The sequence below is a fragment of the Cannabis sativa genome, chromosome 5 (assembly GCF_029168945.1).
Source record: "Cannabis sativa cultivar Pink pepper isolate KNU-18-1 chromosome 5, ASM2916894v1, whole genome shotgun sequence".
Lineage (NCBI taxonomy): Eukaryota > Viridiplantae > Streptophyta > Magnoliopsida > Rosales > Cannabaceae > Cannabis > Cannabis sativa.
Window position 1 is genome coordinate 13,590,701 of NC_083605.1, and position 15,338 is coordinate 13,606,038.

General features: G+C 28.8%; 1 protein-coding gene across 1 annotated transcript; it reads right to left on the minus strand.

Annotated features, from left to right (window-relative positions):
* Positions 1 to 8,787: 8,787 nt before the first annotated feature.
* On the minus strand, positions 8,788 to 9,565 carry LOC115715872 (protein MEN-8). Its single transcript, XM_030644542.2, has 2 exons — positions 9,105 to 9,565; positions 8,788 to 9,007 (listed from the first exon to the last, which is right to left on the minus strand). The coding sequence occupies exons 1-2, from the start codon at positions 9,376 to 9,378 to the stop codon at positions 8,997 to 8,999; spliced, it is 285 nt and encodes a 94-aa protein (XP_030500402.1). The 5' UTR covers positions 9,379 to 9,565; the 3' UTR covers positions 8,788 to 8,996.
* Between the last annotated feature and the right edge of the window lie 5,773 nt (positions 9,566 to 15,338).

Genomic DNA, 15,338 nt, shown 5'->3' on the forward strand with positions numbered 1-15,338 from the left:
GGTCCTGATCACGTGAAACAAACAAGTCTCTCACAACATCCTCATCCTAAGCGAGAGTGTCAACTTGAAAGAGGTAGCTGACTGATTTGTTCACAAGAGCAGGGTGCCTTGTAACGACATAGCTGTTAGAACTATGTGGAAGCCAAGGAAATGCAAGAATGGATACGTTTTCCACATTAGGGATTGTTCTTTGAGCACAAGAATGTACTAGATCTTTAGCTTTAAGAATACTTCGCCAGATGAAACTAGGATTATCTCCCAATTCAGTAGAAAACAAGTTGCCATGAGCATAATATTTTGCCTTATAGATCCTACTAACTAAAGAGTCAGCATTAACCAACAGCTGTCAATATTGTTTCCCCAGAAGAGCCAAATTAAAGTCTCTGAAGCTTTAGAAACCCAGTCCTCCTGCATGTTTATGACGACACAACTGCTCCCAACTCATCCAATTAATACCTTTACCACTTCTCAAATCTGAATACCACCAAAACTTAGCCATAAGCCGCTCTAACTCCTTACAAGTGTCTAAAGGCAAGAGAAATACACTCATAGCATAATTCGACAATGCTTGAGCAATAGATTTCAGCAATACCTCCTTTCTCGCACGAGACAAAATACAACCTTTCCAACCTTAAATTCTCTTCCGAAGTTTATCCTTAAGAAAGCCAAGGATTCCCAACCTTGAATTCTCTTCCGAAGCTTATCCTTAAGAAAGCCAAGGATAACATTCTTATTCCTCCCAATCGAACAAGAAGGCCCAGATAATAGCCATTTTCATCTACCTCATAAATTTCCAGTATAGAACAGATAGAATCTCGCACCTCACTATCAGTATTATTGCTATAAACCACAAAAGACTTAGTGAAATAAATTCTTTATCCTGAAGCCACCTCATAAGTACGTAACAGCTCCTTCACATTGTACGCTTCCTCCTCAGTGGCCTTACAATAAATGTAGCTATCATCAGCAAAGAACATATGAGAGATTACCGGTGCACCTCGATCAATTTTACATCCCCTGAGTAAATCACTTTGTTCATAACTACGCAACAAACTAGAGAAACCTTTAGCACAAAGAATAAACAGATATGGTGATAAAGGATCACCTTAACGTAATCCTCTTTAAGCAACAATGGGCCCCAACTCCTTCCCTCCGTGTGAAATAGTATAGGAAACAGAAGAAACACATTGCATAACTAAGTTAATCCAACGACCATCAAAACTCATTCTTACAATCATAGCACGGAGGTAACCCCACTCAAGCTTATCATACGCTTTGCTAACATCAAGTTTAAGTGTCATATAACCATTCTTCCCTCTTTGTTTTCTCTTTAAATGATGCATAATCTCATAGGCAATCATGATGTAATCTGAGATTAAGCGGCCTTGTAAAAATGCACTTTGAGTATCGAATATGATAGACGGCATAACACTCTTGAGTCTATTAGCAACCACTTTGGACACAATCTTGTACAACACATTGCATAAAGTAATTAGTCTTAAATCCCTCATATCCATAGGCTGCTTCTTCTTAGGAATTAAGACCAAAATGGGTTTGTTAAGATCTACAGGAAGAAACCCATTATGAAAAAATTGCTTGACTATATTGATGATATCATCTTTAGCAATCGGCCAACACTTCTGAAAAAAGCCAGCGGTCATACCGTCGGGCCCTGGAGATTTATCCAGATGCATTTGGAACAAAGCTTTGCGAACCTCCTCATCTGAAATCGGTAGTAACAACTCGGCATTCTGCTGTAATGATACACGAGTTTGCACATTGCTTATGACTTCTCTCCAATCGGTTTGAGAAGATAAAAAAATTCGTTGAAATAAGAAACCATAAGTTGGTCCAAACCACTATCCCAGTCAACCCACGCACCAGAATGGTCCTTAAGTTTTGCTACAAAATTATTTCTTCGTCTTGTAGTTGCAGAAGCATAAAAATATTTGCTATTATTGTCTCCTTCTTGCAACCATAATTGAGCAAAATATATTATTTATTGACTTTTTGTGTCAAATATGGATCAATTTTAACATCTTTCATTAGAAATAATCTTATATATCATGAATTAACTTATTTATTTAATTCGCCTGCTATTATATTTTTTTTAAAATAATTACTCAAAAAAATTCAAAATACTTAAAATAAATCAATGAGTGATGAATTGGCAATTAATTAATAACAAATTATTCGTTATTCTAGATTATTTCTTAAAATGATGTATACAATATTATAGAGATTCTAGATGTATAAAGCTAATTTAGCATAGTTGTACTCATAGAAAAAGTAGTTTTTTCTTTAGTTTTTATTTTTACACTTAAAACAGTTTTTTTTTTATTATTTTTACGGAATTCCATACAGAAATCCCTATAACAACTAACAGAGCAATCTAAATTGCAACCAAAATACATATAGCAATTCACATAGAAACTACCGGAGCAACCCAAACCGTAAATTTGAAAAAAAAAAGTTAAGAAATAGTATGTGAGGTAATTCTTTTTTTATATATATATATATTAAAAAAAGTAATTGTAGTTGTATTGTGAGAAAAAACAACTGTGGCAGAACTTAGAAAAAGTTGAGTTAAGTATTTGGTAAATTATAAATTTTAAAGTATTCTAAGTTGTTGATATTCTATTATAATAGTAATGATAATTCTATAATTTAATTTACTATAATCACAAATATATAAATAATTATGCTATATAATAATTTTGTCAGTTACTAACTAAAGTGTTGGACTTTGGTTAGTATGGGTTGTTTTGAATTATTGTTCTTCTTTTATTGTTTTTATTGTAATTTCAGTTTGGTGTTGGAGGGGTTTCATTTTGGTTGTTAATTAGTCTCTTATTGCTTTTCTCTAGTTTGTAAATACTGTGTTCTCCAACTTGTAATAATGTTGTTTTGTTTGTTTATTGTTTGGTTTTTTTTTCAAGTAGTATTACTGTTTTTCAAGCTGAAACTTTTATCTTGCTGACTTGACTAAATTGGGCTCATTTGTGTGGGATTCTCCTAGAAGCAGTTAAATCTGATTCTCTCTCCATAGTGATGGCTATCAATAATAGGAAAGTATTCGCAAATGAGATGGGTGTGCTTAGGGGTGTTCATTAAACTACATCCAATGTTTTTAGGCCTATCCAGATCCGATCCAATTATATATTAGATGTTAGATTTTACCATGCGATCCAATCCAATTAATTTTAGTCACCCAATCAATCCAACATCCATTGGATATTGGATTGGATCGATTCTATCCGTTGGATGTATTTCATATATATTTATTAATTTAATTTGAGTTTATTCAATATTTTAGACCTAGTATTTTTTGGATCGGATCGGATCCATCCAATATTTCAGGTCCAGTATGTATTGGATTGGAATGGATCCATCCAATCCAAGAAAAAGAGAATAAAATTTCAATGTCAATTTTTATATATACATGTATATCTTACGTATAACAATATAAAATCTAATTAATCATCCAAACTAAATGAAAATACTAATTAGTTCGATTGGATGTTGGATGTATTGGATTTTTGAACACCTCATCCAACATCCGATCTGATCTAATTGGATATTCAAAAATAACATCAAATTCGATCCGATCACAATTGGATATCCAATGTTCAGCGGTAGGTTGTAATTGGATCGGTCGGTTGTCATTGGATTAGATGATTTATGGACACCCCTAGACTGCTGTTAGAGGATGTCATAGCTTTATTGTCTAAATTTCTGAGAGCAGTTTTGTCTCATGTGTCCCCCAAAGATAATACTGCGACCTATGGTTTGGCTAAACATGCCCTTAGGCTAGACAATAAATTATGCTGGTTTGAAGAGGTTCTGGCACCGATTGTTGAAGTCTTCTCTAGAATGTCTTAATGTGTCCAGATCACGTTTTTTTTTTTTAAAAAAAGAAAAAATACTTATGCTACATAAACTTTTTATTTTCAATAAAATTTTAATTATTTTTTTCCTAAAATATATAAATTTGTTTATATTTGATAAAAATATTTATAGTACTTTTAAATTATATTTTTATCACTTTAAAATATAAATTAAAAAGGGCTTTTTTCATAAATGTACAATAAAAATAAAATAATTACAAAAAATATGCAAAAAAAATTATTTGAAAAACTTATACATTTTGAAAATTTATTACATAAAACTATACATTTTAATCATTAAATAATATAAATCATTAATAATTAAACTAATTACCATAAATAGAAAACTGTAATAAATGTTTCTAATATTATTTTGTAATATTTTATCCTTATGTTTATTATATTAATGTTTTAAAAATTATTAATAATAAAACATGTTTATTAAAATTCAAAACAAAGAATTCTGTAAAATTAATTAAATAAATAATAAACAGTTTTATAAAAAAAAACAAATAAAATATTTTTTTTATTAAAGAAAAAATTTTAGTATGAATTATTATAATTTAATAAATTTTTTTCAATAAAATACAATATCAAAATTATAAGCATTAATGTATATAAATATAAATCAATGCTTAAAATTACTAAAAATAAACATGACACACATAGTGATATAATAATGAATATTATTATTTTGTTTATTAAATTAGTAGGTTTAATAAATAGAAAACAAAATAAACATATATACACAAAGTATTTTATATTATTAGTATGTTTATTATAATTGTAAATATAAAAATAGATATAGCCAATTTATACTATACTAAAATAAATATATTTTCTTTTTATTGTTTCTATATATTCATTATTTTCTAATGAGTAAGTAAACGAATTAAATACAATTCTTACATCAAAAAAATAAATAAACAAATGGAGGAGGTTCTAATGGTTACATTTTTATTGTAACCATCATGGTTACATTTTTTTTTAGCCATTGGATTACTATTAAATGGTTGTGATTAATTTGGAAATTAAATAAAAATAAATAATAAATAACTTGTAACCTGAAAGTAACCTAATCATTTATTTCCTTATAAAACTTTAATTAAGATTAATTATATTTTAAAATTAAATTAATTATAATTATTAATTAATTTTTTTCAATTTATTATTATATAAGGATCTTTTAGCAATTTATTTTTTTAGACTTAAATTATTTAAAATTTATAGCAAAACTTTTTATAATTTAAAATTATACACATATAATTTCATAATTTAAATTTTATTATACTTGGAATCTTAATTTTAATTATTACACTTAATTATTAAATTTTTTTTATTTAAATATTTAAAAAGTAAAAAATAAAATAAGTTGAAGGATTTTTTAGAAAAAAAATGGCTGCACTTGTTATCGATTGATTAGCTTGAGACCTCATACTTAGTTCATATAATTGTAACAAAATAATTAAATATTATTTAAAAATAATTAATTATTTGAAAATTTATTATAAGAAGAGAATTTTCATTTGTGTCAAAAGAAGTTTAATTTTTGTAAAAAAAAATAAATTTTATTGTAAATATTATAATTAAATGGCTTAATTATTAAAATAATTCAAGTAAGGATTTAAATATAAATATTAATTGTTAAAAGAGGTCTTGTTAAATATTTAATTAATTATTTTAAGAAAATAGTTAATTATAATTAAATAATTCTAAAAAAAGAATGTCTATTTAATTAATTATTTTAAGAAATTAGTTAATTATAATTAATTAAATCTAAAAAAGGAAAGTCTACCTATTAGTAACCTACTATTATAGGTTAAAGAAAAATGTAACCATATGGTTACAATAAAAATGTAACCATTGAATAGTCACCCATAAACAAATATAACTTTATAAACTCCAAATATTATTTAATTAAAAAAAAAATAAACAGGACACAATAAACAAAAACAAAAAAAAAAGATAAACAATTTTTTTATATATATTATTTATTTTATAAAAAATTACTAAAAAAATAAACATGACACACATAGAGTAATATAATAAACCTATGTGAATATTATTATTTTGTTTATTAAATAAGTATGTTTAACTAATAGAAAATAAAATAAACACATATATACACACAAAATATTTTATATTATTGATATGTTCATTATAATTGTAAACATAAAAATAGACATATCTAATATTTATACTATACTAAAATAAATATATTTTTTTTCTATTGTTTCTATATGTCGATTATTTTCTAATGAGTTAGTGAACGAATTTATCTATTGAAAAATAATTCTTACATTAAAAAATAAACAAACAAACATAACTTTATAAATTTCAAATATTATTTAATTAGAAAAAATAAAATATAAATTGTAGATAAGTGGAAATTAAGATTTTTAAAAATCACCTAATAATGATATTGGACATAGTTAATCAAAAAATTATGATTATATATGTTTTGAATTTTAAAAATATATCATTTATGTTGTTGACGTGATTTGTATGATAAATACAAATTTTATTGTTTATTATTAGTATCTTATTATGTTTTGTAATTATTAATTTATAATTTTATGTAATTAGTAGGCTTACTCATTAATACTATATAAATTAGTCATAAAAATAGTTATACAAATCTAGATATAGTAAGTTGACTCATTAATATATCTATTATAATTTAATTAAGAATTTGTATGAATTTTTGTAAATATGTTTTCAAATGTGTACATTTTTAAAATTGTGTTTTTTTGCACATTTTTTGTAATTATTTAAGAAAATGTATACATTTATGTAAAATGCCCAATTAAAAACTCAAGTATATAACAAAATCTAAATTGACGGGTTTGTTAATATTAAAAATAAAATATTAAATATTTTTTTTATAAAAATAAGAGATTTAAATATTATTTATTTTATAATTAATTTATTTTAAATATTTTTATTTTTTTTTGTAATATATAATAAATAAATAAAATAAATTTATTATAGAGTTTTTTTTTTTTTTGAAATAATTATAGAGTTTTTTAGTTGTACCAGCTTTAGTTTTGAAATTTTTACATCAAAAATCCAATTTACACAATTTATTACAAAAAAACCTCTACACGCTTACATCATCATTTTTACCTTTCCTCTTTCTTTTATTACAATATACCACTTATACATTAATTTCATGCATCCAGCCACACACGTCATTGATTGATGACTTATATCAATCACACCTTACATCATTCACTTATCTTTTTCTCTTCTTCTTTTTTTTTTTTATTATTTTCAATTTCTTTTCATTTTTTTTAAATAAAACCTTCATAGCTGAACTCTTCTCCTCTCCCTTTGCCAAAGAAAAGTTCTAAAATGGGGTTGAAATCTGTAGCTAATAGGAATAAGACGATGACTCCGATTTTGCTTCTCAATTGTCGAAACGTGAGCGAGCTCCTCCTAAAAAAAATTAAAGGTTGCTGCCCAGGAAAAAATTCATCAAGATAATGCTCAAAAAATGATTAAGATGGAGCTGGTCTTCGATCTCAGGTTTGTTTTCGGTTTCTTTTTCGTTTCTCCCATTTTTGAATTTTTTTTCGTATTTGACATTAGTGTGTTTTGTGTTTATCGATTTTAATATTTTAGGTTTTTCATTTTAACATTTCTTTTAGTTTTGTTTGGTTTTTTAGGGCTTCTATTTTTTTAGTTTAATTTATCTGTTATTTTTATGAGTTTTTCATTTTCGTTTGTTTAGTCTTAATTTCTGTTTTATTTTGTTGTTTTTTTTCTATTTTTTTTTTCGAGATGTTTTATTGTTTTTCATTTCAGTTTCTTCATTTGATTATTTCTCATTTTGTAATAGTTTTTTAATAGTGTAAACACCTTCTGTATGTATTTTTTTTAATATGTTTTTTGTCCAGTTGTTTCCTGTCTATTTTTATATCATCAATGGGTAACAATGAGATTTATCATGGATGTTGATGTTCAAAGAGTTTTTCCTGTATTTTAGTTTACATACAGTTGTTTTGTAGTTTTATTATAGTTTTGCTACTTGCATATGTTATTTCATTATAAAACTAATATGCGACTATTTGCACAAAATTTACTATGTATAACTACTATTTCTGAGTTCCCGTCAAATTAAATTCCTGCATAATATATAAACTATTATAAAACGATAATGCAACTATAAGGCAACCAAAACAAAAAATAAACAGACTTATATGTAACTGGTTGTACCTTAATTCGAATTTGCTCTTCTTATTGTGTTTTAAAAAAAATATATTCCATATTGGAAACCAGTAATCAATCAAAATACAACTGTATATAACGTAGATCTATTATTCATGAGATTTTTTCAAAAAAAAAAAATTCACAGCATATTGTTTTGGATTCAGTGCATGGGAGCTCCAGATCTGTTTGTTACAGATCTACATTTCATGAATTTGGATTTCGATATTAGGGGGAGTTGTTTTGATCGAATAAAACAGAAAACAAATGTGTAATTTCAGTTTCTTCATAGTTTTTCTGATTTTTTTTCGTCATTTTCTGTTTAGATCATTGCAGGTCTTCTTTTCCAGTTTATTTCGCCAGAATTAATGGTTGTATTTTTCTCGTTTTGGTTGTTTTGCGGTTTTGAAACGATCGAGGCATGTTCACCTTCAACGTTCGCTCTGTACAGCTGAAGGCTTAGTGCATGTGGTATTTTTGTAAATATTTGTATGTGGACTGTATAAATGTTTAATGGGCCGGCCCATAGTATTTTTGTAATTTTTTTTCTTTTTTTGTATTTTTCTGTTTTTTTCCCTTACGGTGACAAATGTGTCATAGTAAATACTTAAAATATATTTATTATTCAATAAAACGATCTTCTAAATATTCGTATATAAACGATCTTTCTTTATGTTTGATCACTAATAAATTAAAGATCACAAATGTACTATTACTTTATTCAATAATATAAGTTGTTCGTCTTCTGGATCCCCACAACATCAGCAAGAGATCACAAAGACATTTGGCCAAAAAAAAAAAATACAAAACAAAACAAAAAGACAAGAAAACTACTTAAATATAACTTCCACATTATTCATTTCGAATGAGTAATTTAGTAGTTGGTATCCATTTCATTCTTCAATTCGCAGCTGCATTCATCAAAATAAAAACACATTAGCCTAAAAAGGAAACAAATGAAAATGTATTATTATACAAAACAAATTAAAATATATACATATAGCATACCACAAGGGACAGCAGGAATGTTGCAAAGGGATGGAAGCTGGGAAGCAATGCGCATGGTGTTGCAAATGCAGTCATGATTGAGGGCTCCCAACGCCACGCAACATTCAGAGGTTGGGTGCGGCACAGATGCCCCGGGCACCACGAATGGCGCGCACACATTTAGGTTGCCCAATTGAGTGGAGCACACCTGAGCTTGAGCAGTGTGGTCCATCATGATCACAACTACTACTGCCATCACAAACACTACAATAGTAGAGTACTTAAGGCCAACCATGATGATGATGATACGAGATGTTACTAACTATTTTGACTCACACTCAAGTTGAAGGTAGAAGTGGTAAATTATCTAGTGATATAAACCCCTTTTTATAGGGTAGCTTGGTATGGTTAATGTGGGGTGTTTTTGCATGAGTCACCTATAATGAGAGATTTGTGTGCTCATCACATTTGTGTTGGCTAGCTATGTGGCGAATCAAGATAAGGGGGGTAAACTACATGTCACATAATATTTTTGTGTTGATGAATATAGCATTTATATCAAGGTAAATACTATTTTGGACTTAGTATTTTGTAAAAGTTACTAATTGGACCTTCTATTTTGTTAAATAACAAAATGGACCATGTATTTTCTAAAATTGTACAAATAGGACCCTGAATTGATTTTTTGTCAAAATAAAACTTAATAATAATTCGATCGAGAGATCTTATGACAAAATTAGTTACATTTTCTGTATCTGTTCGTGTTAGAAATTGTGTTAAAGTTGGTTATATTAAAAAATAAAATTATTAAAAATTGAGCTCAGGGTCTTATTTTTACCATTTTAAAAAATATAAGATCCATTTTGTTATTTAACAAAATAGAAGATCCGATTAATAATTTTTGTAAAACACAAGGTTTAAAATAGTATTTACCCTTATATCATTCCATATCTTAGAAAGATAATAAAAAACAAAGGAAAAAAATAAATTATTTACATGAATTTCCATCAAATTAGAAGAAAAAAAAATGTAAATAGACAAAGAACATAGAAGAAACTCTTTCCACAACTTAATTGGTAATAAAGAAATATGCACTTTATTAAATTATTATGTTTTTCTTTGAAAGAGAAATGTCCACTTTAGTATATAAAAATCAACCTGAATTCCACCTATTAATTGTTTAAAAAACAATTCACCTATTAAATATGATTTTTTTTTTTTTTTTAATGTGATGCAACTACACAAAGAAAAGAGAAGAAACAAGAACACAAGCTGCAGCAACACAAAGAAGAAAGAAAAAATTAATCTCTCAAGATGAAGTCATCATCTCGCCGAAGGGCTTCCCTAGAATTTTGGTGAGCTTCTTTGTTATCATTCCTGGGTATATGATGGAGGGAGGCATTAGGGAAATGGGAGGGACTGACTGATCAACTCCACAAGATTAGAAAGGGCAAAGTTATCTTTCCAGTTGCCGTTAACTTTGGTTATTAGCTGGTAGCAGTCATATACAATAAGGCTCGGTTGAAGATTAGCAGTCTTGCACCAGGTTAAACCTTCCAGGAGGGCTTGGGCCTTAGCATATATTGGCGTTGATGCTCCTGGTTTGGGTATAGAGAATGCTGCAACCACTTGGCTAGAACCATTTTTAACGGCAGCTCCCAAACCTGTTTTGAGGGCTTTAAAATCCAAAGCAGCATCCACACACAAATAAAGGTAGTTAGGGAAATGGCAGGGGTAATGATAGTGCTTCCTATGGTCTTATGTTGATGCCCTGCTCTTGAGGGTTCAGAATCTGCATTAAAATGTTGAGCATTCTTGTAATCCTGCAATAATCTAATAACAAAATCTTCACCATCATTAGTTTTAGTGTAATGGTTATTAAAAATGATTTGTTACATGCTATCGAAAAAAAAAATTGTTACATTAATGTTTGAGTAATTTATGTGAAATAACACTATTTTAAGGCCATAGATATTAAAAAACAAAAGTTTCGGGCAATTATTTATTAATTTGATTTGTTGATAAGCACTTCAGCAAGTGATGTCAAACACTTCTTGACGACAAATTCAAGTTTATCGATCTCCTTGAAGAGGCCCATTTTCATGGTAAAAAATTGAGATTATTTCATAAATACCCAAAAATAACAAAATTGTTCGCGGTGCAGGTGGTGCGGTTTATGATCATTTTTTCAAACTAACCTGCACATGCAGATTTTCTAATTTCTCAAACCATTCCAGCACCGTGAAACTAAAAAACTGCGAAAAATCGCACCGCAAAAAATAGTACGGTGTTGTGCGGTTTTTACAGTTTGGACTATCACCAAATAATTAAACTATCACAAATACAACAAAGCTTGAGCAACACCTGTAAAAAATACCATAAGGCTTGAAAATAAATATAAAAAAAAGTTTCAAGTTTCAACAATACAATAATTAGTTGGCTTTGGGCTGGGCCTTCACATATTGGACATAAATAAATATAAAAATTAATATTTTTATATTATGTGGTGCGGTGCGGTTTGAACTGCATATTAACAATTCAAAACTGCAAACCGCACCACCCCGCCCAGTTTAGAAAAAATTCAAACCACGACCGCACCGTAAAAAAATTCAAATCGTATTTTTTTGCGGTGCAGGCAGTTTGAACAGTTTGATGAACAACCCTAATATTTTTACGTAATAATATATTTTTTTCTACTATCTTATGGATTTTTTTCTTACAGATCGTCGTTTTTAAGTTGTTTTAAAAAAAATTATTTACACGTTGTTTTCACGTTTCGGAAATATAGTATAACGTTGCCGCAACATAAAAATAATATTTTTTTCACAAAAAAAAAACACAAATCTATAAAAATGTAAAAAAACAAATAAAAAATTTGTAAAATTGTAAAAAAAAAAATAAGATTTTAAGTAATTTAGGTAAATTTTCCTAAAAAATTCTACTATCTCTTCCATCAGTTATTTATTTGAGCAATAATTGCGGCAAAAGTTCCCAAGAACTTAAGGTTGATAAAAATTAGTCTCCAAATTCAAAAATTGGTGACCTTCAGTAAGTCTGTTAATCCTCTTTTCTAACAGATCCATTTACTAATTAAAGATGCCACGTGTTGCTGACAACTTATTGGTCAAATCATATTTTTAATTTAAATAAATAAAAAAAATTAATTATTTTATTTTATTTTTATTTCTTTTTCTTATTTTCTTTCTTCTTCTTCTTCTACTTCTCGCTGCCCACCACAAGGAACTCCGACCCCAAAAACCCACCACCAGGAACTCCCACCCCAAAGTCAGCACCATTCCCACTCTGACCCTTTCTTTTCTCTCCCCCTTCGTCTCTTCCTTTTACTTACCTCCATAACCACCATAGCCAGAAATTGATGAACAACCAGGAGCTTTCGATGAGAGGGCTTGAACGATGTAGACAGTTCGGACGGGAGGACTTGAATAACCATGAGCTTCGGCTAGGAGCTTGAGCGACGTCAATCGTGTAATATCATGGGATTAGTAAATAGATTAGCATCCCTAATTAAAATAAATTAACTATAATTGAGTAATTATATTATTATATAATTAGTTATATGAAATTATTTAAGAATTATTGTATTTAAGACCCCATTTATGAATTAGGAGTATTTTTATAATTTTGACTTATGAAGGATAAAATCATAATTTTAATATTTATTGTGCTAATAGACCATATTATTATATAGTATGTTTATATTTTCTTATTGCATGTGATTTTTGATAAGTTACCGCGACATAGTCACAAATCGGTATTTTGGCTTGAATTGAATTTGGGGTCCAAAATTATGAATAATGTGATATGACATTAATGTGCGATATATATGATGATTTCAGAATTATGTGTGTGATTGGAGTTGATTTTTATGCCCTTGTATGTAAAGTATGTTAATTTTTGGCCCTAAGAGCAAAATGGGCATTTGACCCCAATTAAGTAAAAAAAATAGGGTAATTGGCGGTGAAGCCCCTTTATGTCTCATTTTGTATACAGTTAATTCCCTTTTATTTTTTTTTTGGTGGAAATACCCCCTCAAGTCCTATTCTATTTGCAATGTTACAGTTGACTTGGTTTAATCTCGTTATGTGTCTAAGTGCTATATCCAACACAGTAAAAAAATGCCACATGTTAAATTAAATTATTTATGTATCAATTAATATTAAATAATAAAAAGAAAATAAATGAAAAATTAATCGTTAAAAAAAATAAACCCTTAATCAGGTCCCAATAGGAAAAAAAACCCTATTGTGCAAATCCGTAAGAAGAAGGGAACGCAACAGAGGGTCGAAGACTCCACTAGAATGTCGAAGGCACGTGGAGAAGATGATGGTCCAGCTGATTACGGTAAGGATTTGTTACTTTGTTTGAACGGTTTTGTGGTTTCAAAGATGTTTGAGTTTCATCTTGTGAAAAAGAAAAAAAAAGTTGTTTGGCATTTGCTCGTTTGTTACTTTGTTTAAAGAAGAAGATGGTCCTCATAAACATGTAAACAATTATTGTAGGGATTTAACTTTTTAGGTTGTGGGTAGTTGGTAGTGGGTTTTCTTTGAATTTATTTAATGGGAAATTTTGATGTGGTTCGTCCATTTGTATTAAATTACATTTGAATATTGAAAAATCTAATTAAAATATCATCTGTTAAGTGGGGTACATATTCACATGTATTTCTTTTGTTGTCTATATGTGATGGAATAGGGTAAAAAGTTATGGGAATTTTACCGATGACATATGCTTTGTTTATTTTTTTATATTTTGACTCAAGTTAAGGTATGTTTTTCTTATAATATTATAAATATTTTAAATGGTACATGAGATAATGAACAAGAAAGCCAAGAAAATTGAAGGTGATGCACCTACTACTCAACTGAACATCCAAACTGATGCATTTATTGTACATTAGGCTGAAACAAAGGTTGGTGAAGAACAACCTATTGTAGATGACTTTGAACTTGAAGAGGAAGAGTTTTTTTGTAAAGACCGCTTAGTTTAATTTGGAAATTAGCAGTTAATTATGATTTAATTATGGAAAATTATTTATAGATATTTAAATAATTATTTATGTTGTTGTTTGAATTCAGAATACATTTTATGTCATATAGTGAAATTTCATAATTTTGCATTTCCGGTGCCCGGCAACATGGAACTCGGTGTTTGGCTCAGTAGAATCGTAATTTAGTATGTTAGTACATTGGGGCAGTTTATTAAACATTGGGAATGTCGAGATTGGTCGGGAATTTAGAATTTCCCAAAATACCCCTTTAGTACCCTTTTATGTTATTTGCCCCAATGATATTTTGTCCTTTAGTGGACTAAGTGTAATGTGATTATGTGATTTATGTGTTGTGTGTTGGCTGAAATAAGAAGGGAATTATCTTTTATTTTTATTTTTTTCATTTTATTCAAAGTTAGAAAAATTGGAAAATTGGTGAAATTCAAGCTCTCTTCCTCTCTCTCTCTCTCTCTCTCTCTCTCTCTCTCTCTCTCTCTCTCTCTCTCTCTCTCTCTCTCTCTCTCTCTCTCTCTCTCTCTCTCGGCTTGGTGTGAGCTGCTAGGGCTGGGAGTTTTTCTTAGTTTTTCAAGCATTTTCAACCAATCTAAGTGTAATTCAAGTTGTTGGTAAGGTTCTTGAACTTGTCTTGATGTTCTTGAAGATTTTTAAGGAATAATAGTAGGTTGCATGCTTAGTTGTGGTTAGTTGTTGCTACTGTGATTTTATGTTATTTTTAGAAGGTTAAGCATGCTTGATTGAGTACATTTGAACTGATTATGTTGTTAGTTGTTAGTCTATGCATGTGTGAAGCTTTTAAACTCAAAATCTTGTATTTTTCAATGGTGAAATGTTGATTATGCTACTGTAGTTGTGGATTATGTTTGGGTTTGTTTTCTGGAGTAATTTTATGGTGATGCATGATGAATTGAGCAGGTTGTGTTGCTTGTTGGTGAGCTTTAGCCAAGTTTGAGTTTTGAACTCAAAGCTTGGAGCTCACATGGTGATTTGTGTATTTTTTCATGAAGCTTGGTTTTGATGCTTTGAAATTGTTCCTTAGGGTCTAAATAGCAGGTCTGGAAGTTTTGGAGTGATTTGGGGTTGATTTGAGCGAGTTATGAAATTTGTTTATTTCCTCGGTAACCTAATTCGGTCAAAGAACCGAATTCCTGGGATGGTGTTCCAGTGCTTTTCCCCAGAACCGGAATTCCGCTGTAGAACCTGGTCACGGTTGGGGGATTTTTGGGAAC